The following is a 26,048-nucleotide window of genomic DNA, read 5'->3' as shown; positions in this document are numbered from 1 at the left end:
CCGTTTGAGGGCCTAATTCAATTTCTGAGAGCCCCGTTCCAGAGGTGGGCAAAAAGGTGGGACCCAAAGTGCCCATGGATTAACTGTCAGGAAAAGGAATTTCAATTTCTCAGAATAGGGAGAAAACAGCAAAAGACAGGAAATCAACAAATGATGATGGGAAAATTGTGTAGGCATCTGGAGAAGCTAGCTATTTTGGATAGATTCCAGAAGAGATCTACAATCTATTAGGACCACAAAATTATCTCTGTGGCTCTCCTTAAAAAACAAAAAAGCAAAAAACAAAAAACCCAAACATTTTAGAGTCAGATACTGGATGGAACACAAGACAGATTTCCTAAGAATTGCCTTTACCAAGTCAGCTGGAGTGTTTGATCGATGCTATAATAAGGTGCCATTGGAAAATAAGACTATATATCTGTAGGCAATGCCAAGTGGAAGACATTGCGCATTACAAATTAAACTGTGCCTTCTATTGTGACCCCAGAGATAAACTCCTGAAATGCTTCTTGGCAAATGTATTTATTTATTTACTTTATTAATAAAGCTCTCGGCTTTCAGTCCTAGCTTCTCCAACTTAGCAGTTTGAAAGCATGCAATGTGAGTAGATCAATAGGTACCACCTCAGTGGGAAGATAAAAGGGCACCCCATGCAGATATGCAGACATGCCTATTGGCAACACTATCGGAGATGCTTATGGACAACAGGCTCCTCGGCATGGAAAAATGGAACAAGAGCACCTCTCCATGGCAGGAGTTGAGCACTGCCTCCAGATGCCAGAGATGGGGAAAAAAGGAAAGGCCTCTACCTGTGTTGTATGCTGTTGTGCACTGTGTGCGAAAGGCACTGAATGTTTGTCTCATATGTATATTGTAATCCGATCTTTATTTATAAAACGGATTATTATTATTATTATTATTATTATTATTATTATTATTTATTCCCAGCTCTATCTCATCCTAAGGAGGACTCAGAGTGGCTTCCAATTTTGGCAAACATTCAATGCCACAAATATACAAAGATCAAACAAGACATACACAATTAACCATTAAAATCAATTAAACATATAAATACAAATTAAAACCAAATAAAGCATGTGAAACATATAAAACATAGCACCAATCCTGAAATCGTCATTTAGATTACTTCTTACTTCTTATGTCAGTCTGTGAGAGTCGATTGCACTTTAATTTCTACTTGCCAAACATCTGCTTCCACAGCCAGGATTTCACTTTTTTCTGAAAGACCAGGAAGGAGGAGGCCAATCTGATGTCACTGGGGAGGGAGTTCCACAGCTGAGGGGCCACCACAGAGAAGGCCCTGTGTCTCGTTCCCACCAAGCACGCCTGCAAAGGGGGTGGGACCAAGAGCAGGGACTCCCCTGCGGATCTTAATAAATGGAAATGGGAACTCCCTTGTAGAAGTGGTTCAATTTTTTTGGAGTGATTCGAATGATTACATAACACATAAATTGTCCCTTTTTGCTTTGGTTTAGAGAGAACTAGACGAAACTGCCACAGAGACTCAAATTATTGCTCTAATTTTCAGGTTGGTAATTTAGAAACTCATCTATAACTCGAAAGGTTTTTATTCTTTATATGAATTTGGTAATAACTTTGGTCAGTCTTTTGCACTTCTTATCTTGAATGCTCTGTACATTTCAAAGTTCTTTGTCATGGCCTTTGGCAAGCACAATAAACATCCTGAATTTGAACTTGATCGAAGAAGCCTTGCAAGACCAAATTCTGACCCAAACGCCTAAGGTTCTTCCCCCCACATATAGCAGTATAAAAAGTAGCAATAACAATCTAAAATCTAAAAACAAGTGTGGTAGGTCCAAGATCTCACTGTTGTGGATTGATATCTCTCATAAACAGAAATGAGCCATAGTCTGAGTCAGTATTAAATCTGTTGCCTATGACAAGTAATTCTCTTTATGACCAAACACATCTGGACGGTGCCATTCTCTGCATTCAAAGAATACTGAAAACAACACTCCAACTTACTCAAGTATTCAAAAATGGCTTGAAGGAGAGTTCCAGGGAAACTGCACAGAAACTGGTGGGCTCTAAAACTTTCCTTTATTTCTCAAACTAAATGAAAAGGATTGTTAAAGGGGCTTTGCCACTTTCTCCCCTAATTCTCATATTTATTTCCATTTAGGGTTTATTGGCATCCCACGTCTGTTTGATTTTATTTATCCAGAGCGCATGCTATAGATACAGGCAAGTCTTAAGACCCAGAATCTGTTTCCATGGCAATAAGATTGCATCAGCAATCCAATGGATTTGGTTTAGGCCAGCTCTGTTCGGGCTTCTGCGTAACACATAAATCATTAGCACTAATAGCAAATCAAATGATGTCGCTGGCAAGCACAGGCAAGGGCTGTGCACACTATTTGATCCAAAACATGCACCTTTTGCATGCAGTCTAACGTCGGAGTTTGTTCTGATTCAATCTCTACACTATTTAGAGGTCCGAAGACTGAGTTAATTCAGAGACATCACTTAGAACAAATGGCTTGGTTGAGACTGAGAAAGAATTGTTAGGAAGAAGAGTTTTGAAACTGAAACAGCCTTTGTAATGCAACCGAAGCATGCTTGAACATCATGTTTTGGATACATTATTTACTTCAAAACAAACAGATGTTACTGTACCCCTCTGGATATGTACAATATATATCTGGCTGGATTCCCTTCTCTGTCATAGTAGATAGGGGAGCTACTTTCACATCACCTCGAAATATACGTGGGGGGGGGGGCATAAAACGTGCAAATGTAGAAATAATTATTACTGTTTTAATAGAATACAATACATTTTACCGTTGTGAGGGATTCTGTGATCAAGTGATATATGTACCTGATGACTGGTCTGTTGGGCAGGTATCCCAAACTGTTAGCGGGCAACTTCTCAAGTCCCCTGCTCTCCCTTATTGGGCTTTTGAACCTGGAATTTACTTAGACACTGTTGCACTCTAGGCCTGGAAACACCTATGACCACCGCACCACATAAGAGTCCAGGTATATAAGCAAGCAATTTATGGTAAAAGCACATCAAAGGCATATTAAATATCGGGAATAAGAAAGCAAGATATAAAATCCACAAAAGGTTTAGCAACAGGTGATAAGCAAACAATAATCCAAATGTCTCATAAAGTTCCAAAGGTGACAAAGTCCAGAAACAGCCAGGAATCACAGATACAGCATAAGTCCACAATCAAGAAGGTATAACTAGTAACACTTGAACAGGAGTACATGAACAGGAACAAAGAAAACTTCCAGGATATATTAAATCCAAAATCAAAGCTTGACTTGAACCAAGAGCAAGAGAACTCAGGCTTAGCTTCTCACTCTCAATGCAGTGTTGCCTGAATTGACTTTAAGGTAAACAATTTATTGTTTAATAGACACCCATTACATCATTCTGTTTCCCTTGAATTTCCTTCATAACTTTCCCATGTAATCACTCTGAACGACTCAATCTATTTTTGTCTCTGATTTGTAAACAAAGACTTTTGTTTATCTCCGTAGCTACAGGTGGGTTCTCATGGGAACCCTCCTTATCACTCAACTCTTCACTCGATTCTTTATCTGCTGTTGCTACTTCTGACTCCCCTGAATGCCCTTGAGGCCCTGCACTTTCCAAGCCGGTTTTCTCACAGAGAGGACTATATTTCCCAGACTTGACAGCCCATTAGTTTGTGCCATAGGAAAGCTCACAATCCTCTCTAAATCAGTAGTTAAACCATCGGCCTCTGGTGGCTGATCTATAACAGACACCCCTTCAAATAGAGGCATTTCAAGCTTTACAACCTTTCAAACAGAGGAGTGTCTATGTAATGTAGAACACAAGGTCACCCATGAAACAGCTAGATCTCGGGTGTGTTTACAGTACTGATGCTATCTGTACTAGATGTAAAGTGTGCCACTTAGCTTCCAATCAATTGCCTTATGTATGTTTGCACAGTCTGAATGTAGAATGAAATAAGTCTGTACAAATGAAATAAATAATAGAGTGAGGAACCTGTGAATCAGCTAGAACCAAATATAGGAGCAGGTCTAAATTCACAGTAGTGTGTGGTGGAGGGGAAAAAAAGATCCTAACTGACCAAGGACATCCACAAATGTGTTCTGAATATATGGGATTACAATAATTTACTTACCCTAATTCTGAACAAGATGGCTTCTGAAGGTGGTTTCTATACAGCTGGAACCCAGATAAAGACCAAACATTTGGAGGAAAGAAGTTAGGGGTAAAATCTAATCAAACAAGTGTGTGTGGTTGGGGGGGGGGGGGGGGGGGGAGGAACTAGCAAGGAATCCTGACATCTAGATAGTAGGAAAGACATGCACACTAAACTTATTTTAACTTTCTTCTTGTTGTTATTAAAGGAATATACGATTAGAAACCTTTCTCCATCAAAAACAGTTGTTTCCCAGTAATTGTCTAGGAAATAAATTACCCATTCTTCTTTGCAGCCCAAACACCATTTGCCAAGGAGAGCCTTTGGTGAATTAACTTTGTCATTCCAAATCGGGGGAAAAGACTGATATTTTTATCTAAATCTCAGTCATTCTTACAGGGTCAGTTTGCCTGTCAGCTTCCCTAGGTTCCTCGGAGCAAGGGCATAATGAACACAGAAAGCCTGCTGGGTTTGACCAGAGGTCTCTCTCTATTCTAGGGCTTTGATTCCTACACTGGCCAAGGATGTCCCAATGGGAGGCCCATATGTAGGGTTAGAAAGCAACAGCTAAGCTCTGTTTTTATTTCCCGGGAACTAGTATCTGTCGACCATACAAATGACCCAGAGAGAGAGCACACTTAGCTTCCTATCAGCGACTGTTTCTGGAGCAGAAAACAGCTCCAAGTGGGATTTGACTAGCTCCCCTCATGGTGGCCATGTTGGATTAGGTCATTTTGGTGTCTCTCCCAAGCGCACAGTTTTATGATAACCAGAAAGGCCTTGTTAGTAGCGGTGCAGCTGTTGCGTGACGCAGGTGACCTTTGCAGGTATAATTGTTCCTAGTCCCAGCCCATATGGCCAATTCCCCTCCCATTTCTCCATCAGAACTGGAGCAGATGGCTCGGGGCAAGCCTGCCCAATGTAAACTAAGCGGCAGTGTGTACAAGAGCAGGCTCCAGGGACAGTCAGAAAGGCACAGCTATGTGCAAAGAAAGAAGAGGTGACTGGCTAATAACAACACCTTGCAGACTGCTCTTTTTCAGGTTGTTCAAAACATAGTCACATTGTATACCACTGAGTGAAACCTATTGCGGACAAGATATTTTTCAACTCATAGGACATAAAGCCATTTGCTCAGATCTTGCCATGTTTCTCCATACATATTTTTTTTAAAGAAGCCATCCAAGGAGTGCAGGATAATGCTCAAGTTTGGGGGCGACTTCAGATTGTCTTTCATGGAAACCTGGAAACAGTATTCCCAAGACGGCTGCCAAAAGGGGCACAAAATACAAAAAAAGGGAAGCAGCCAGGGGGATTCAGAAATCTCTAGGCAAACCTGAGTATAGAAAAAACAATGGAATCCCATCCCATTGCCAGACTGAGCACTACGGCAGATTGAAGTACCACTGTTGCCAATCTTTAGGGATTTTTTAAAAAACAAAACAAAATAAAGTGTTAATATAAAATGCTTGATATTTGTCATTACAAAGAGTAATTTATAGTCTTTGCCTGGTTTCAAGATGGCTATAACTCTTGCTTTCCTCCAGATTTAGGGGATCTGATAGGATGCAATGCAGTTGTTCATCAGCTTCAGCAGCCAACACCTTGCTTTTGGACCAAAGTTCTTAATTTGTTCCATCCTTAGATCATCCAGCCAACCATTTCCAATTTGGTAGATGTAAAAGGTTCATGAAGGTTGTTGTTCTCATTATCCAGTTGTCTGACTATTGATTTCCTCACTACTTTGGTGGCAAGGTTGGGTTTCCCATTCTTCAGATCTGATCTGCCTTTATGTTGGCATGGGTATTGGTTTGTGAGGGATCATTGCTCAACCATCTTAGAAGCCTGACTATCAAGAAAAAAGTGGGTGCTAGAAATAATATCATAAGAAAGCTGACTGGCACAACTTGGGGATCACAACCAGAGACAGTGAAGACATCTGCCCTTGTGCTTTGCTACTCTGCTGCTGAATACCCATGTCCAGTGTGGAATACATCCCACGATATTAAAAAGTGGATGTGGCTCTTAATGAGACATGCCGCATTATCACAGGATATCTGCGCCCAATACCCCTGGATAAATTATACTGCTAAGTCAGTATTGCACCACCTGACATCCGTGGGAAGTAGCAACCAGTAATGAAAGAACCAAGGCATGGACATCTCCAGCCCATCCTCTGTTTGGATATCAGACAGTATGGCAACACCTTAACTCAAGAAATAGCTTCCTAAGATCTACAGAGATACTCGCAGGAACATCTCAGCAAGCAAGAATCCAAAAAGTGGCAGGCCAAAACCTGGAACCTCAATCAGTGGCTGATACCGGATGAGAAATTCCCTCCTGGGCACACAGAAGACGGGGTGACCTGGAAAGCGCTGAAGAGACTACTCTGGCATCATGAGATGCAGAGCCAATCTTAAGAAATCGGGCCACAAAGCAGAGTCCACGGCATGCGAGTGTGGAGAAGAGCAAACCACAGACCACTTACTACAATGCGGTCTGAGCCCTGCCACATGCACAACAGAGGACCTTTTAACACCAACACAAGAAGTACTCCAAGTGGCCAGCTTCTGGTCAAAGGAAACTTAGCATAATACCAAGTTTTCAACTTCATTTGTGGTTTTTCTATACATTATAACTGTATTCTCAATTCACTTCTGATATGATAAATACATACATAAATAAATTTTCCAAAATCTACAAGGAAAGGCAATGGATTGCTTCCAAGAGGGTCACCTGGGGCCGGGGACTCCTTAACACCTCCATCTCTGACCTACTTCACAGTAAATCACCTCCTGACTCAAAACAAGGTGGCTGTCCAAACCGCTTATGCCTCAGCTCCTGATCTGTGGCATACCTAACTATCCCACCTGGCTTCACCTCTCTCTGCCTCCTGATCTGAGGATTAGGGATGTGCTTGTCCAACTCCAGCACAGGGAGGCCTTCACACTGCTCCCTTCATCACATGAAACTGAGTGGAAGCTAAGAGGGAGAAGCAGCAACCGCTGAAGCACTGACTCCAACAACAGAAAGCCTTTTATTGAACACTGTGTGCTTGCTTTGTTTCGAGAGTCAATAATGGAACTCTACAGAGTGTTCAAGTCATTGCCGTAGTCACTGTACGCAGCACAAAGAAAGGGATGATGGAGTGGATGGTTATATACATTACATGCAAACACAATCTTTGCGCCAGAAGATAAATGGACATAAATCACTAAAACCAGTTGCAGAACACTTCAATCTTCCTGGACATTCAATCCTGGACGTCAAAATAGCAATCCATGAATAATTTTTTACAAAACCTACAAAGGAGGGTTGAAAAGAGAAAAAGCAGAATCTGAGTATAGTCCCAAACTTTAATCCATTGGCAGTGTGTCGAACAAAGACAATAGGCACACTACACAGATTGTAAAACTATCCAACCTTTGCTCATCCAACATTCTGTATTAACCAATGCAGTCTGCCTCCTGCCCGGATCCACAGCTGTTTGAATACAGTGCAATGTTTTGGTGCTAAATTAGTAAATACAGTAATTACTACATAACGTTACCGTGTATTGAACTGCTTTTTCTGTCAATTTGTTGTAAAACATGATGTTTTAGTGCTTAATTTGTAAAATTATAATGTAATTTGATGTTTAATAGACTTTTCCTTAATCCCTCTTTATTATCCAACATTTTCACTTATCCAACATTCTTGTTGTTGTTTATTCGTTCAGTCACTTCCGACTCTTTGTGTCCTCATGGACCAACCCACGCCAGAGCTCCCTGTCGGCCGTCACCACCCCCAGCTCCTTCAAAGTCAAACCAGTCCCTTCAAGGATACCATCCATCCATCTTGCCCTTGGTTGGCCCCTCTTCCTTTTTCCTTCCATTTTCCCCAGCATCATTGTCTTCTCTAAGCTTTCCTGTCTCCTCATGATGTGGTCAAAGTACTTCATCTTTGCCTCTAATATCCTTCTCTCCAATGAGCAGTCGGGCTTTATTTCCTGAAGTATGGACTGGTTCGATCTTCTTGCGGTCCAAGGCACTCTCAGAATTTTCCTCAAACACCACAGTTCAAAAGCATCTATTTTCCTTCGCTCAGTCTTCCTTACGGTCCAGCTCTCACATTCATAGGTTACTATGGGGAATACCATTGCTTTAACTATGTGGATCTTCGTTGCCAGTGTGATGCCTCTACTCTTCACTATATTATCGAGATTGGTCATTGCTGTCCTCCAAAGAAGTAAACGTCTTCTGATTTCCTGGCTGCAGTCTGCGTCTGCAGTAATCTTTGACCTAGAAATACAAAGTATGTCACTGCCTCCACGTTTTCTTCCTCTCTTTGCCAGTTATCAATCCCTCTGGTTGCCATAATCTTGCTTTTTTATGTTTAACGGCAACCCAGCTTTTGCAGTTTCTTCTTTCACCTTGATTAGAAGGCTCCTCAGCTCCTCCTCGCTTTCAGCCATCAAAGTGGTATCATCTGCATATCTAAGGTTGTTAATGTTTCTTCCAGCAATTTTAAACCCAACCTTGCATTTGTCAAGCCCTGCATATTGCATGATGTGTTCTGCATACAAGTTGAATAGGTTGAGTGAGAGTATACAACCCTACCGTATGCCTTTCCCAATCTTGAACCAGTCTGTTGTTCCATGGTCAGTTCTTACTGTTGCTTCTTGGTCATTATACAGATTCCTCAGGAGACAGACAAGGTGATTTAGTATCCCCATACCACCAAGAACTTGCCACAATTTATAATGATCCACACAGTCAAAGACTTTAGAATAGTCAATAAAACTATCCAACATTCTGCTGGCCCATTTATGTTGGATATGCGAGACTCTACTGTAGTTAGAAGGATCCTCAGTCTCATGAGAGCCACTTAGGCTGGTTTATCACATCTCCTTTCAGGTTCCCAGGCAGTATCATCCACGGTTGTTATTGGTTGCCTACAAGTCATTTCTGACTTCCTGCGGCCCTAAGACAAACCTATCATGGGGGGTGTTTCTTGGCTATCTTTGATCAGAGGGAATTTGCCTTTACCTGCCCTTGAGGCTGAGAGAGTGTGACTTGCTCAAGCGTATTGACATGGGCCTCCAGAGTCAGAGTTCAACACTTTGAGCCACTATGACACCATTCCCATAACTCCCTGCTCCATTCATATAGTAGTTACTCACCTTGGCTTTAGGGAAATACCTTTCCTCCCACCTTTGTACTCCAACAATCATCAACCACAACTTTTTCAAATAACCCTGTCAACGCCGGGTACTCATGCTAGCTATAACAGAAAACTGCCTTTACAAGACACCACACAAAATGACACCTTTCTCTCAGATTTGCAATCACTGCATGGACATGGAAGGACAGACAGGACAGCATTTAATATTAAATACAAATTGTGAATTCATAACACTCTCAAGGCCAATTGTATATGGGAATTCCTTTAGATTTCTTGGGACTTTCCCATGGCTTTGGGGATGCTTGAAGGGTCTGTGAATGGGAATTTGGTAAACGAAGGTTTATGTAAGCTCCATTGATATAATGGCTCTACTTAATTAGGACTAAAATTTGCATAAAACTATGACTACTACTGTAATAGTGCTGTGAGAAGTTTTACCAGTTCTAATATGATATATCCTGTTATGTTATAAGACTGCATTGAGGATCAAATTTCAGGGGTTAAAATACAGGGCAAACCTAAGTGCATAACAAACCACACGAGCCTATTTCCAAGGTACTCCCCCGCAAAGGACATCAACAATGCCATGAAACCACATTCTCAAACAAGCACAGGAAGACACCTGATCGAAAATGTTGGCACTGGTGGAGACGAAAATCTAATAAAGGAAACCAACTCCAATTCAGATCTGCAAGCAAGTCCAGGGTACATTAAGTCCACTGCTGTAATGTAAAATTAATACTAATTGATGGCGGCTGTTATGTGTTCGTTGCAGAACAGCCAACCACTCAGACAGCAGGCAGTCAAGGTGATGAAAGCACTACAAAATAGGAGGGAAGGGAGGCAGTGACAAATGCTTCAGAGGCTACAATTAATCCAGCCTCAGCTTTCGGGCACATTAAACCTCTGCAGGAGATTCCGAGGCGGAGAAATGGTGCATGAAAAGGAGAAATGCAATCCGATTTATCAGGATCGGGGCTGTCATGCAACAGGAAGGCTCTTTTCCCTTATGGGGTGAAACACAAGGGATGGTCAGGCTATGCCTCCATTGGATGGGCCCCTATTCAGAAGGAGAACTCAGTCAGTGCTCAAGGCACAGCAGACAGCCCCGTTCTCCTACTATGGCAGGGGGTCCCCAAACTCAGGCCCACAGGTCGGATGTGGACCTCCAAGGTTATTTCTCTGCCCTAAACATTAGTGAGGCTGTTAAAGGCTCCTCCCTAAACTACAAACCCCAGAATTCTACAGGAGGCAGAAACTGGATTTTAAGTGGATTTTTTCTTTAGTGTGAAAAAAGTCGTAGAATCACCCTAAGGCTGAAATTACTTGAAGGCACAAAACAACAAGAATCCTAATTAATTTGACACTCTCATCAGCCAAAAGCAGGGCCACACTTCCCACTGAAATACTGGTAAGTTTAGATTAGTTAACATTGTTATTCATTTAAAGTAAAGTACAGTCTCGCTTATCCAACCTTCGCTCATCCCACGTTCTGTATTATCCAACGCAGTCTGCCTTCTGCCCAGATCCACAGCTGTTTCAATACATTGCGATGTTTTGGTGCTAAATTTGTAAATACAGTAATTACTACATAACGTTACCGTGTAATGAACTGCTTTTTCTGTTGATTTGTTGTAAAACATGATGTTTTGGTGCTTAATTTGTAAAATCATAACATAATTTGACGTTTAATAGGCTTTTCCTTAATCTCTCCTTATTATCCAACATTTTCGCTTATCCAATGTTCTGCCGGCCCATTTATGTTGGATAAGCAAGACTCTACTGTATTGTATTGTTCTTTCATGTGTGTCTTTTTGCACCATAAATAAGACATGTGCAGTGCACATAGGAACTCGTTTGTGTTTTTTTCAAATGATTATCCAGTCTCCTGACTGTTTAGGAGACCATGAACCAGCCCTCGGCTTTAAAAGTCTGAGAACCCCTATACTATGACATATGCCCATTTAATCTCACACTGGTCTACCAGAGGTCTTATGGGCCCTCTCTCTGCTAAGGACTCTCTCTGATCCTCATGTCTTTGGGACAGCGAGCCTGGCTTGCCACTGTGTGTATCTGTAGCAAGACGGTGGCCCTCTACAGCCCCATTTGTCACCTGTGATTTATTGCCATCTTGCACACACCCAATGGGATCACACGAGAAATGAACCATGGAGCAGAGGGCTAGTTCTCTCCATGTTTATTTTTTTCTCCCTTCTCTTGTATTTACTGTACTCGACTATAAAATGATGAAGTTCAAGAACACTGTAGTTCCTCTTGGCTCCCAGCGTGTCTCGTATTCAAGGGCATATTACTAAGAGCAGCTTCAAGAAAAACGCCCCAGGAGCTTGGCTAACATAATAATTTGTCTCGCTTGATCAAACAAAAGTCATTCAAACCAGCATATTTTTTAGTAGCAGCTAACCAGCTATTGCTGGCGGTTTGCAAATCTCTGAACCTTGCAGCTTGCCAGCAACTCCATGCTTCTTTTCATTTGTTCTTTGGCATAGGAGCCATCAGTAGCCGCTGGCATCTTCCATGTCAGCAGAGCAGTGAATCCACTCCAGGTTTTAATCCAGCCTTTAAAAAGCTCTCCAAGGATTTAAACCCTATTTCTAAACAGGTTCAGCACCCCAGATAGCTCCTGTAAACATAATCAAAACCTGGAATAGATTAACTGCACCAATGATGCAGGAACTGTGAACTGTCCTATATTCAAAACTCTCAGGGCAACACATACACACACACAGTGTTTATTTTTAAATTTTTAAACTATTACATCTGGCCCGGCCATAAGTTTTTAAATTTTTGCGTGTTATTGTCTATATGCGAGGTATATTAATTGTATTGTTTTATTTGCTTGTTGCTTTGTTGTTTTACTGATGTGTTGTTGGGCTTGGCCTCATGTAAGCTGCCCCGAGTCCCCTTGGGGAGATGGTGGCAGGGTATAAATAAAGTTTTATTATTATTATTAGTAGCAGTAGTAGTAGACTTTCCATTAACTGGCACCCATGAGGATTTGTAGATCCTGGTTAATTTTAGTTTCTGGTTGTCTGAGTGTTACTATTAAAAACAAGCCTAACTAATACTATACATCCTACTATACCACACCATAAACTCCATACTAACTTGATATTAATATTGAAATACAGTCATTAAAAGCAAATAAAGACAACTTAAAGTACCATTGTCCTACTGGATTATATTTTTAAAATAGCTTTGTGAATGTAGTATGCAATCTTAGTGAAATGGCAGCCTAAAATCCCTTATAATATCCACTTCCTGACACTCTCGGTTATATATTTTGTACTAATTCAAGTTGTTAGATCATCGGCAAAAGGAGATCCACAATAATTGAAACAGGAGGTGTCGAGGACACGAATCGCCATGTCCTAAGCTACCATAGTTTGGTGTCAGATACCAATGAAGCCTCTTTAATTATTATCTTTCTCTCTTGCTACCGTTTCCATCAATAGATGTGAATCCGGTACCCGCATTGTTTCCTTATTGACCGGGGCGCTCAGCGTTGTTTCTGACTCCCTCTTTCCTCAACCAATTTCAGCCTCATGTTGAGATGCATACTCTCGCAAGTGGTGAATCAGAGGTTGAAGCAATCCCCACAGAGTCAGTACAAAAGCCACAAGCGATATCAGGGCCCTGGACACATGTCATCCTAAATTAAAGGATCATGGGAACAAAAGCAGAGTCAAAAGAAGGCTGGAGAGAATCCATGGCGGCACAAAAAACAGACAACTCTGTCAATAACTGAAAAGGGAATGCTATATTGAAGCATCCCAGAATGCTTGAACAGCATCAGTAAAGGAGACCATGATTTTGTAGCTCAGGATAACAATTTCTGTCTGTTGAGTCTGCAAAGAAGCCCGCCTAAGGCAAAGCCTAACTCTCTATATAAAAGCATGGTTAAAGTATACATGATGAAACTGCCAGCATGCAAGCCAAATTAGGCTAAGTGTGAACACATTTTACAGGAATTGAAAAAAAAAGATGAAGTCTATGCATTGTTTTGCTATAAAATGCCATTTTCCAAACCCTGTAGCAAAATGATTGGATATACTTTGGTCAGTTTGATCTGTGCCTAATATTCTACTCCTAGCCAGCAATGTGCTGCCACCTATAACTGATTTATTTATTTATTTGGATTTGATACCTTTTGGAAACAAACTTCACAAATAGATTATGTTTTGTGAGTTCCTTTGGTCTCACTAAACAATAATACTTCTCTGGGTGGGGGGATGCCCATTGAAAACTGAGAAGCAATAGGGTCTTTAAATGTTTTTGTACTGCCTAACATTTCTTCTTTCCAAATTTCAACTGGCAAATCATGTCCACAGGCGATTCTTTGCCTGTCTCTGGGAAATGATTGCATACCATTTTGAGTAGGCTCTTTCTTGCACCAACCAGAGAATTCACCCACTGCTGGTTTAATATTTAATGCCTAGTAGTGTTGAGGCCTGGTCTGGGGGGGGGGGGGGGGTTGGTGGGGCCTTGTGCTCCTGAATTGAAGCCAGAGGCTTTCCCTGACCCTGAGAGGAATGTGAGGGAGGTGGAAGATACCGTGTTGTTGCCTATAACTCAGTGGCTTCAATTACGACAAGATATTGCCAAGCAGAGGCAATTACGGTTTTTTCAGTGTTTGAAAAACTAACAGAGGGATTCTAGGTGTCAGACAGATAATGTCTCCATGGGAAAAATTAAGTTTCTTAAGCTATCTTCTTTGGTTGCTTTGTGTGAGTGCAACTTGGTAATTTCAGGAGATAGTAACCTTTTCCTTGAGCTCCACAGTAGGAGATTTTTGCCTTGGTTTCATATCATGTTTTTCTGTTTGTGATCGGGTAATCTCGTCTGGATATAATTCTTTGTTTACCTTTTGGGGACTCTGGCCTTATTTCAGTGGTGGACTTTGTTTATTGCTGCATCAAAGAATACTATGGCTGTGGGATATATTTTGGAATGACCTTTGAATTCTGTACTTTGGATATTATTTTGTTTTATTTTGTTTTGTTATACCTTGGAATTACTTTTGTATCTTTTACCTTGAAATGTATTTCTGAAATAGCTTTTTTACTTATTTCAGTAATAAACTTTTAATCAGTGGATTGAATACCTTTTGGCTGAGCTATAATTAACTCTTCATTTTGGGTGAAAAGGTATCACAACAAGTATCAATTCCATTTTCATCAACAGCCACATTGGCCTTTCAAAGGGCTGTTGAATCATGGATGTAGAATTCCTGGGCACAGAGGGCCAACTATATTTTGTTTACATAGTGGTCGGTGCTCCTTGGGTTTTATGGAATTTGGGTCCCTGGCAGGCCCGTAGCCTGAGTTTGTTTCGGGGGGGCTGAGTCTGAGTGAAAGAGGGTCTATCCAAGGAAACCTTTTGTATCATTACCCCAATACCGCCATGCATATGGGATATATTGAGTATGATGATCAGATCATGATATGAATAAACATAGCAGTTTAAATAATGCACCAGTAAGGCCTTTTCGCGAACCACCATGAGAATTTGGGGGGGGGGGGGGCTGAAGCCCCTCAAGCCCCCCCCCCCCCCGGCCTACATGCCTGGTCCCTGGGTGTTACTAAATGACAACGCCCATCACTTTTGATTATCCGTCATGCATACTGAGGATGATGGGAAAAGCAACCTAACAGCAGTTGTGGCCCTGAGATTGTTGTGGTTCAAGTAGATGAAGATGAGGGGACTGGGATTCCAGACCCTGGAGGGTGTGGGAGAGTGGTGGATGGTTCTTCCACTGAGGGGAATGAAGGGATTTTAGATCAAGATTCTGTCTGTGAGACAGGGCTTGAAAGTGAAACTGTTCAGAGTTCAGCATACAGGGAGATACAGTGAATGGTGGAGATGGCTTTTCGCCTACAAGTAGCTTAGCAACTCCTGATAAAGGTCTGGAAGGCCAAGACAGCTTGCCTGAGAGAGCAGGTGTGTTCAACAGGGGCATCAGACTTGATCTTAGGGAGAAAAACATCAAGCTCAGGAAATCCAAAAGGAAGTGGAGAGAAAGTCTCACAAGTCAGAAAGTCAAAGTCAAAGAAATGCCTTCACGTTTTGTAGCCCTTAAATTAGAGAGCACCTCTTTAAGAATTCAGATCAGGCAACACTGCTAGATAGCATGGATCTCAAGTCCTGTTTCCAGTTCATATTTTAGCCAAAGTTCTTGGGTTTTCTGGATTCATGTTCATGTTTTGATTCTTGTTTCCCTGGATTTATGCTCATGTTAAGACTCTTGTTTTCCTGTACCTTTTGGATTATTTGGATCTCACCAGCTTGGTTGGGCTTTTACCTTTTCTGGAATCAGAGCTGTGTTACATAAGCATTTGCATGTAAGACAAGATTGACCACACCCTGAGATAGAGGAAAGCCACTACCAAGAGGTAGCAGGTTTCGTTGTATAACTGATGCTAACTGTGTTTCTACTAATAAGGATGGAATGAGGTGCTTCTGCCATCTTTTGCTTTAGGCACCACTATTGTGTGGCTTTGGGTACTATACACATCTTGACTTGAACGGATAGATAGATGGCACCCTTCACTATTCCCCTTCAGGCAACAAATATCTTGGGTTAGAATGAAGTCAACTCCTGACTGTAACTCTGCGAGGCTATTAGCTGTTCAACTCCACAGCCCAAAGTATAGCACCTGGAATTAAATCTAACTCCAAGGAAGTATTTCAAAGGCAGCGGCGCTTTCGGTTCCGATAGCATGCTGAATAAGTCCCAGCTAATGACTGTCTCTCCCCTCCTGCCTTCCTGTTCTTTTTCTATCTCAGTCCATGAGCCTGCTGTTAAATTGTTCATAGCTAATCTCTTCTTCCCTTCCTAGCATGCTTTTTATTTACACATCTAATTTAAATTGGGAAGAGAAAATTAAGAGGAAATAATCATAGCACATTTTTGTCAAAAATAAATCAGCTTTGGACAAAACTACAAAGAAATGAATGAGCCCCCTCTCCAAAACCACATGCGAAACAGTCATACCAGGTTTTTTAAAAGCCGTTTATCAGTGTATGCAGTCAGTTAATCATCTTTGCCAAGAGGTAACACAGTCTGCTCTGAAATGCAGAAGTTGGCAAATTTCAAATGCACACTGGCTCAAAAGAAAGATACTTCAGATGTGCCAGATACATCATTTTAATTATCTCATATCCTCTTTACTTCAGAGGCCACATATCAACAACTGTCTGTTTACTGACCTGTATCATGTACAGCTGTGCAATCCTATACTCCTCCACACTCATGGGAAGAGGAATCCGATACTCCTTTATAAGCATCTTGAAATCGAAGTCGTCCTTTGGTCTGGTCGGTAACACAAGTCCAAGGTGTTTAATGGAGGCTGCTTAAGGAACAGTGAGCTTGTACATCGGTGCCCCCTGAAATACAAACAGAAAGAGATACATTCAATGGTGTGAACAGAATTTTTAAAAATCTTTTTCTTTCTTTCACAAACTGAACAAACAGTCGGTCTCTAATTCCATTTTGGAATTGATGCCCAAAACAGCCAGAGCCTGACAAAATTGCATTTTTCAGGACAATTCTCAAAATGTTGGCTGGAGGATTCTGAAAGTTGTAGGCCAACAGTAATATTTCGAAAATGTAAAACAGAGCAAGTCAAAGGCCTGGTCACCAAATTGAGAGGGATCCATGTTAGATGCTAAAATATGTCCTTCCCAGAGACTTGTAGCTAGAAAGGACTGGCTAGCATCCACTGTGTCTCAGATCCCCTGTGGTGTTGCTCCTTGAGGAATCATAGGATAATAGAGTTGAAAGATATCACATGGACTATCTAGTCCAACCCCATTCCGCAATGCAGGAAAAGCACAAAGCCCTCCCCCTCCCAAGAGATGGACATCCAACCTCTGTTTAAAAGCCTCCAAGGAAGGCAGAGAGTTTCACTGCTGAACAGCTCATACAGTCAGGAAGTTATTCCTAGTGTTCAGGTGGAATCTCCTTTACTGTCATTTGAAGCCATGGCCCCATTGAGTCCTAGTTTCCGGGGTAGCAGAAAGGAAGCCTGCTCCCTCTTCCTTATGACAGCCTTTCAAATATTTAAACATAGGGCTGGAGCATTTGAAACCCACTGATTCATGTCAAGATCCCCCAAAGAAAGTTTGGCCGCAGCAGAAGACTGTTAGTGTACCACCAGAAAAACAATCAATATGATTGCTTCCCTATACCACAGGCTTCTTCAACTTTTCCACTTGTGACCCCTTTTGACCTGAGAAATTTTTACCTGACCCTGAGTACAGAAAATAGGTATAAATGGACTCTGCAGAAGTCCACTTTTTGGTAACAAATCAGCTTTTGCAAGGTATGCTAAACAGGCTGATTTTCTTTTTTATGAAGCAAATCTGAAGCATCTTCTGTAGAATCCACTATAAACACTGCATGACAGATTTGTAGAAATGTCTAAAACAGCCATTAGATTACATTCAGAAAATTAGTACCGTTGCCAAATTTTTAGCTCTCATTCAGCCAGTGGTTCTCAACCTGTGGGTCCCCAGATGTTTTGGACTTCAACTCCCAGAAATCCTAACAGTTGGTAGACTGGTTGGGATGTCTGGGAGTTGTAGGCCAAAACACCTGAGGACCCACAGGTTGAGAACCACTGCATTAAGCTAAGGCACATTTGGGATCAGGGCCCACAGTTTAAGAAGGCCTGCTCTATACTACACAGAGTTACTCATCTACAGCTGAAATGTGGAAAGATGCAAAAACACAAGAGACTGAGAAAGAAAAAGAGGAAAGGAAGCAAGAAAGCCATGATGTTCAATCCAGCAGTTTCTCCGCTTTCTTCAGTGACTGGGAAGCGATGAGTCCAATTCAACTCATTTTCCAAGTCACATAAACATTTCTAAAAGCAAACATTGCTAGGATTATTAGCCACATAAAGAATTTACATTATTCCTACTGAAAAATGAGTCAGCATGGCTCTTTTTTCAATAGGAATAATGGTTTGAATAAGGGGCCCTGGTTAGAACAGCTGGTTCAACTGCCAGTTGCAGAAAATCTTGCCAACCAGAAGGTTGGCAGTTCAAGCTGCAGGTTGGTTTGAGCTCCCACCAGCAGCCCTAGCTTCTGCTTACCTAGCAGTTCGAAAACAGTAATGTGAGTAGATCAATCGGCACTGCTTTGACGGGAGGTAAAAGGTGCCCATGAAGTGCCAGAAATTTGATCAGGAAGGTGTCTAGGGATAACAGACTCCTCGGCATGGAAAAATATACAACACCACCTCCCCATGGCCAGAGTCGGGTACAGCCTCCAGATGCCAAAGGTGAAAAAGAGGGAAGCCTTGCCTCTGTCTATGTACTGTTTGTCTTTGCTGTTAACTGTATAACGGCATTAAATGTTTGCCATATATGTATTCTGTAATCGCTCTGAGTCCCCTCAGGGAGATAGAGCGGAATATAAATAAAGTATATTATTATATTATTTGAGCATTGGACTACAACCCTGAAGATCAGGTTTTAATTCCCTGCTCGGCCGTGACAACCCACTGGGTGAACATGGTCAAGTCAAACTCTCTCAGTCCCAGAAAACCCTGTGATAGGGTTGCCTTAGGGTCATCATAAGTTGAAAACAGCTTGAAGGCACAGAACAACAAAGCATTACATAAGACTCCTGGAAACCTCAAATCTAGATTAAGAGAACACTGGCTACATATTCATCAACAATTCTGCCTAATTTAATAATTTCCTGGCCGTTCTCTGAGCCCCATTTAGGGTAGTCACATGAAAAAAGTGGGAAAAAGAAACCTTTAAAAGTTTGATGGTTTTTTTTTTTTGTCCCAGGTGAATATAGGGCTGCGGCCTTAATCAATCATGTTTTGTTATAACAGTGTCTTCATTTAGTAAATCACTGAAAGAACCTTTTTTTGGTTAGGAAGTTGACTATAAAATTGAGTAAATAAATCTATATGTATTTGCATGTAACCAAAGTATCATTTTTGAGATACTGCAGATAGAATTGGAAAAATGTACCAATTATAAATCTAAAACAAAATCTCAGGCCAAAAGGGGTGCCACGTAAAATCCTCTAAAAAGAAATAAATATTCATCCAAGCAGGAAGCTACTGGAGAGACAGAAGGCAGGGCTCTCTTTTAACAGTATTATTTAAATTCCTTCATTACAGCAACACATTAGAGCAAAAAGCAGCCTTGAAACTCAAACTATTATGTCTTCGATACACAGTCTGCTCGACTGAAAATGAGCCTAAAGCTGGTTCCTTCTGCTTTGTTTACCGATACGTTTTGCAGTTGTACAAGTCTCACAATGCCCCTAACCTGTTCCCATTTTGCTCCAGAGTAGATCCTTACACATTTCACAATGTCCCTGATCCTGTCCTATTTCATTTCAGAGTAGATCTTTCTGCAGCCTTCCCTCTGCTTCTTCCCATCATCATCATAGGCAATCTCTTGTGGCTGAGTATGATTGTCTTTCAGAAGTAGAGTCTTGGCGGTGGGTCCGCAAATGAGACCTATTCTGGATCTGCAGTGGAAAGCAATTCCAACAAGGGTTTGCCTGATGCACTTTCCTCTTGGCTCGTTCCTCCCTTTCACCCTATATTTGTGCCTCTTAAAAATTCACAGCACTGATGGTAACAGCTGACCTCTAGTTAGATCACTTGAGGGCCAGAGCTTCCCAGATTTCAGTGTTTATTCCACATTTTGGGGGATTTGCTTCAAGCTCATATTTAACTCTCTTTTGCTGTCCACTGACATTTTCCAATCTTGAGTTGAAAATAAAGTAACTGTTTTGGGAGACGGTGATGGGGCACTTGGACAACGTGACATTCGGTCCAGTGAAGCTGATGGCAGAGAATCGGCGCTTCAATGCCAGTGGTCTTTGCTTCTTCCAGAACGCCGATGTGTGTCCACTTGGCTTCCTCCCAAGAGATTTGCAGGATTTTTAGAAGGCAACAATATATAGCAGCCATCATAGGTGGAGGGGGGAAAATCCATCTTCATCAAATGGTCCCACACTATCAATCCCTAAAGACTGAAGTCCCCCTTAGAATGATGTGTCCATAATGGAACACACCAAAAGTGTTATTCCCGCTTTTGGTTTTTGCTCTTTTTCTTTCCCTGTGCACTTCCCAAGCACTAAGCCTTCACAGTTCCTGGTGGAAATCACAACTGTCTAACAGCTTGTACAAGACTTGTGGCACCTCCAACACCAGGTGCTGAGCGCCTCTATTCTCACAACAAGCATTGGTGGAAAAGGCCCAGCAAAGCTGCCCTTTCTTAAATACATGAAGTGACAATAGTTATGTGAGAGCATTCAATCTGAATCCTACCTCTGAAAAAAACTACATCCCCTTGAAAAATATCATTCTGTACAATATCTCAGTAGACTGTTATCAAATGTTGAGTTTTCTTTACTTGTTTGCATTTGTCCTGTTCCTTGTCCAATTTGGACTAGGAGATGTACTGACACTGTGTATCAATGGTATTTAGATTAAATACTATTTTAGAGAAGGGCAACTTAAAGAAGAATATATACTACCACATTTCATTACATAATAGTTACACTTTTTATCCCTGCTTTTTAATCAGAAAAAAGGGGGTATGACTATTAAGCGATGAAAAAAATCATGCCAGTTTTATGTGCCAATATAATAACTGGGTTATTGTGAGTTTTTTGAGCTATATGGCCATGTTCTAGTCAGGAGAGAATGCGACTGGAACATGGTTATACAGCCCAAAAAATCACAAGAGCTTAGTGCCATAACATGTGAAGGAACTACATCCAGAGGAATGACAAAACTTGTTAACTGAGCGTGCATAAAGTATGTTTTCTGGCTAATAAAATATATCCTGCAGTCTTCTGGAATTAAGAGACAGGCTTTTAGAACTGATGGCTTTTCAGAAAAGGGCTATACCAGCTATATATATTTTTTAAAAATAGAGGCGTTACCATATTTTACTACATAATAGACATAACCGTGCAATAGTTTTGTATTCCTGTACAATTATTATATTGTGTTGTCGAAGGCTTTTCATGGCCTGAATCAATGGACTGTTGGGAGTTTTTTGGGCTGTATGGCCATGTTCCAGTAGTATCCTTTCCTGACTCATGGCTCATTTCACACATTATAGGCAGGTAAGAGTTGTAATGGCCTACATAGCTAAGTGCGAGGAATGCTGGGAGCTGCAGTCCAATATCTGGAGGGCTGGATTCATGTAAAACCCATTCATCCCTAAACTTTTGTAGACAGATGTGTTTTTATCAGGCACTGGAATGATTAAAATGTTGGCTTCAACAGAGCCTCCAAGAAGATGGTATACTCCTTACGTGGGTAACACAGTACCATTTCTATAGAACCACAATGTAATGTAGTTTAAACCTCTTCTGTACGTCAGTCTTCTTTCTGATGCACAAGAGACTACCACTTATTTTACCATGATGCCTTGACCTTCAAAAAAACTCAAGGGATATGTGGCTTTTCACGTCTGTCTTTATGCTGAGGAGTCTAAAGTTTTATTATTTAGTTTGTAAGACTCTCTATATGCCACTGTGTGCCCCCCATAGCAATTAACATGGAAGTTAAAAACCCAGGAATCGAAAATATAAAACCTGACAGAATAGTCAGCAGGAAGTTCTTCAAGGATTGCCATTCCTTCTAAGGCAGTGTTTCTCAACCTTTCTAATGCCACAATCCCCTAACACAGTTCCTCATGTTGTAATGACCCACAACCATAAAATTATTTTTGTTGCTATTTCACAACTATAATTTCTGACTGTTATGATTCGTAATGTAAATATCTGATATGCTGGATGGATTTCATTCACTGGACCAAATTTGGCACAAATGCCTGATATGCCCAAATCTGAATACTGGTGGTGTTTGGGGGGGGGGGGGGTGTCAATGTTGTCATTTGGGAGTTGTAGTTGCTGGTACTTATAGTTCACCTACAATCAAAGAGCATTCTGAACTCCACCAACAATGGGATTGAACCAAACTTGGCACACAGAACTCCCATGACCAACAGAAAACACTGGAAAACACTGAACCCAGCCCACAATGGATCTGCACCAAACTTGGCACACTACTTACATAGCCAACACTGAATAGTGGTGGGGTTGGAGTGGGGCTGTTTTTGAATTCTGGGAAGTGTAGTTCACCAACACCAAAAAGGAAGAGAAGGATAGGCCAGGGGGTGGTGGATAGATCTTCAGTTTTCTCTGACAAAAGGGTTCCTAAGACTATCAGAAATTTTCTGATGGTCTTTGCTGACCCCTCCGAAGGCCCCCTCCCAACCCCCCCCCCCCCCCCCCCCCCCCCGGGTCCTGACTCCCGACTCCTAAGTTGAGAAAAGCTGAGGTTCTTGTTATAGCAACTGGGGAGTCACCTAAGCTAGGTCTATGGTCAAAGCAGTGCAAATACTCATTACATTTGCTGTGTCAATCTTATTATAAATCTTGAAGAAAAGCCAAAGTATTGATTGGGGTCGGAATTACTTGCCAACTTAACTAACAGTTAATTCAGAAGCCAAGAGATCCTTTTCCATGGTGTTTTGAGGCATCCACTCCATAATAGCATTCGTTCCAGGACTTCTTCATTGTAGCAGTCATAAAGCAGGGCCATCTCAGTGCCTAAATAAATTAGCTGTCTAGCGCTGCATGATAAACAACTCTTCCCCTCTCAATTTTGGTGCCTTGCTTCATGCCTTTTTTACTGCTTTTAAATTGCTATTATACCTGTCAGCAGAAACCCCAAAGGAAATATCTCCGGCAGGACAAATTGGTCAAGGAAGCCCCTCTCTCCGGGGCAGAGCCTCCCCTTCTCTTTCCCCTCTCAAACTGACCCACAGAAATTCCTCTGGCAGGCTAATCCATCAGAACATATCTGAATGGGCTGGGGATAATCTCATTAAACTGCGTTTAATTAACATTAACAAACATGCCAAGATTTTGATAAGCAAAATAACAGGCATGAATCAAGTCCCGTGGACGCTGCACAATCCAGACTCGAGACGTATGTTGATTTGGAAAGGTTTAATTAAAATGTGATCATCTTCCCCCGGAGGCATTTGTACCCTGATTCTTTGGAGGGAAAGAGTTTGCTTCTTAAAAGAGAATTCAAAAAATAAAAAGACCATACAACCACTCATTTAAAAGCAATTAAAAAACACAGGGAGCTAGGGACTTAAGGAGGAAAAAGATCACACTTATAATGAAGTGACACAAGGCAGATGCAGCCAGGCAAAGGCTTTCATAGCTGGAATCACTCGGTTGCTGTGAGTTTTCTGGGCTGTCTGGCCATGTTCCAGAAGCATTCTCTCCGGACATTTCACCCACATCTATAGCAGGCATCCTCAGAGGTTGTGAGGTCTTTTGGAAACTAGACAAGTGGGGTTGATATATCTGTGGAACAATGTCCAGGGTGAGAGAAAGAACTCTTGTCTACTTAAGGCAAGTGTGAATGTTGCCATTGGCCACCCTGATTAGCATCGAATGGCCTTGTAGCTTCAAATCCTGGCTGCTTCCTGGACACAGCATATTATGAACCAACCTGGAATCAGCATATTATTATTGGAGAACACAGAAATGCTAGACCACTCTAGCAACCACCATGTCAGACTACACTGGGAAGTCATTAAAATCCACAAGCATATGGACAATTTCAACAGAAAGGAGGAAAGAACATGAAAATGAACAAATTCTGGCTACAGTATTAAAACAAACTCTCAAATCAGTACAATAAATAAAGTGCAACACTCAGAAAACAGGGGAAATCCAGACAGGAAACAATCAGGGCCAGCTAACACCTCCCAAGAAAGGCTTCCCCCAGGCAGGAAACAGCCAAGCTTTGAAGCTGTAAGGCTATTCAATGCTAATCAAGCCGGCCAATTGCAACATTCACACCTGTCTCAAGCAGACAAGAGTTCTTTCTCCCACCCTGGACATTCCACAGACATATAAATCTCACTTGCCTAGCTTCCAACAGACCTCACAACCTCTGAGGATACCCGCCATAGATGTGGGTGAAACACCAGGAGAGAATGCTTCTGGAACAAGACCATACAGTCCGGAAAACCCACATCAACTGAAAAAAGAACCATTTCTATAAGACAACAGGGAATTGCATTTTAATCCTTTTCTGTATGTAGCACAGTGAGAGAGGAGGAAAATGGTCGTGCTGCTCTGTAGTGCAAACGAAAGCAATGCCTCCCCTTCCTTTTGGCACAACTCTAGGAACTGTCCTGATATCTTAGAAGCACAGATATTTCCACAAAACCCACACTCGAATGCACGGGAGACATAGCTTGAAAGCACTGTTAATAAAAGCAGGTTGGGATTTTGGAAAATTGGATTGGTGTTACTTTCAGTGTAATCACGTGCGTGCTTGATTGGACATCCATTGAATACCTGCTCAGCTTGTACTACTGTACAGCAGATTACTGTAAAACAAACCCGTCTGCTCTTTCCCTCACAGAAAGCTTCCCGTAAAGTTTAAACAATAAACATTACCCAAATATACCCAAATATACTAATGATTGGGAAAGAAACTGTCCTGTAGAACAGTACTAGGTAATGTGGACTCCAGCCACCATCAGCCACCATCCAGTTGCACTACTGGGCATCAGAGTCCACCTTTGGAGAACCACAGGTTCCAGAGACTTCACGCTGGCAGGAAAGAGCCATGTGTTAACTATGGAGATTTCTGTTTCCCTATGGTTTGGTAGGCTTCATCTTGTGAAGAGTTCCTGAAATCAGCGGTTCTCAAACTTTTTAGGTCCTGGAACCTTGCAGAAGACTTTTCTTTTTCTGCAGAAGCCTAACTAGATGTTTTATGTTTGGAAATGAAGAGAAAATGTTTCAAATGCAACCACAAACCCTTACAGGCAATCCCAAACTTACGAACAAAATAGGTTCTGTAGGTTTGTTCTTAAGTTGAATGTGTATGTAAGTCAGAACAGGTACATTTTTAAAGTGTAGCGTTGGATAGCATAGGGAAGGTTTGACACCCCTATGCTATCCCTCTGTCAGCTCTAGCACCCCATGCGGGGACATGAGAGAAGCCTCCCACAAGGATGGTAAAACATCAAAAACATTCAGGCGTCCCCTGGGCAATGTCCTTGCAGACAGCCAATTCTCTCACACTAGAAGTGACTTGCAGTTTCTCAAGTCGCTCCTGATACGGAAAAAAAATCTTTCAGGAGTGAATTTCTCTTCTTTCCGAGGGGTAGATATCTCTCACTTTCTATTGTCTCACTTCTGTTCTTAACTATGAGTCATTTGTAAGTCGTATGTTTGTAACTCAGGGACTACCTGTACTTTGATATGAGAAAATATTGGAATCGCATCTAAAGTGGTGAATGAAATTGTTTCACTTTTGTCCTTAAAATAGTTTTGAAATGGGTTTTATGTCTGAGAGCTGAATACGAAGATCTGAGGCGGGGAGTCAACTTACTCCTACATTTGTTTTGGGTGAAAGCATGAAGTGAAAAGCCTGATTCGCATTGATAGGTGGACACAAAGTGGAGCAGATCAGTTAGCCTTTCTGCTACTGACGGTTATACATCCATCAATCCTACCCAAAAGTCATTGAGTGGCACCAAATCAATTTTTAAAAAAATTAAAGATTTTTCACAGAACCTCTATGATGCTTTCACAGAACCCTAGGGTTCTACAGAACACAGTCTGGAAACCGCTGCCTTAAATAA

At 41.5% G+C, this 26,048-nt stretch overlaps 1 protein-coding gene across 8 annotated transcripts in view; it reads right to left on the bottom strand.

The window, feature by feature from the left end:
• The window catches only part of PITPNM2 (phosphatidylinositol transfer protein membrane associated 2), a 226,410-nt gene that overhangs the window by 79,236 nt on the left and 121,126 nt on the right, over positions 1–26,048 (bottom strand). For all 8 annotated transcript variants that reach the window (XM_060785502.2, XM_060785507.2, XM_060785506.2 and 5 more), the window contains one exon: positions 16,575–16,751. In XM_060785502.2, the coding sequence (XP_060641485.2) occupies positions 16,575–16,652 (78 nt within the window). In that variant the 5' untranslated portion in view covers positions 16,653–16,751. The remainder of the gene's footprint in view (positions 1–16,574; positions 16,752–26,048) is intronic.

The sequence above is a fragment of the Anolis sagrei genome, chromosome X (genome assembly GCF_037176765.1).
Source record: "Anolis sagrei isolate rAnoSag1 chromosome X, rAnoSag1.mat, whole genome shotgun sequence".
In the NCBI taxonomy this organism is placed as follows: Eukaryota; Metazoa; Chordata; class Lepidosauria; order Squamata; family Dactyloidae; genus Anolis; species Anolis sagrei.
Note: the sequence above shows the minus strand (reverse complement) of the source record. Positions and strands in the feature narration are given on the sequence as shown.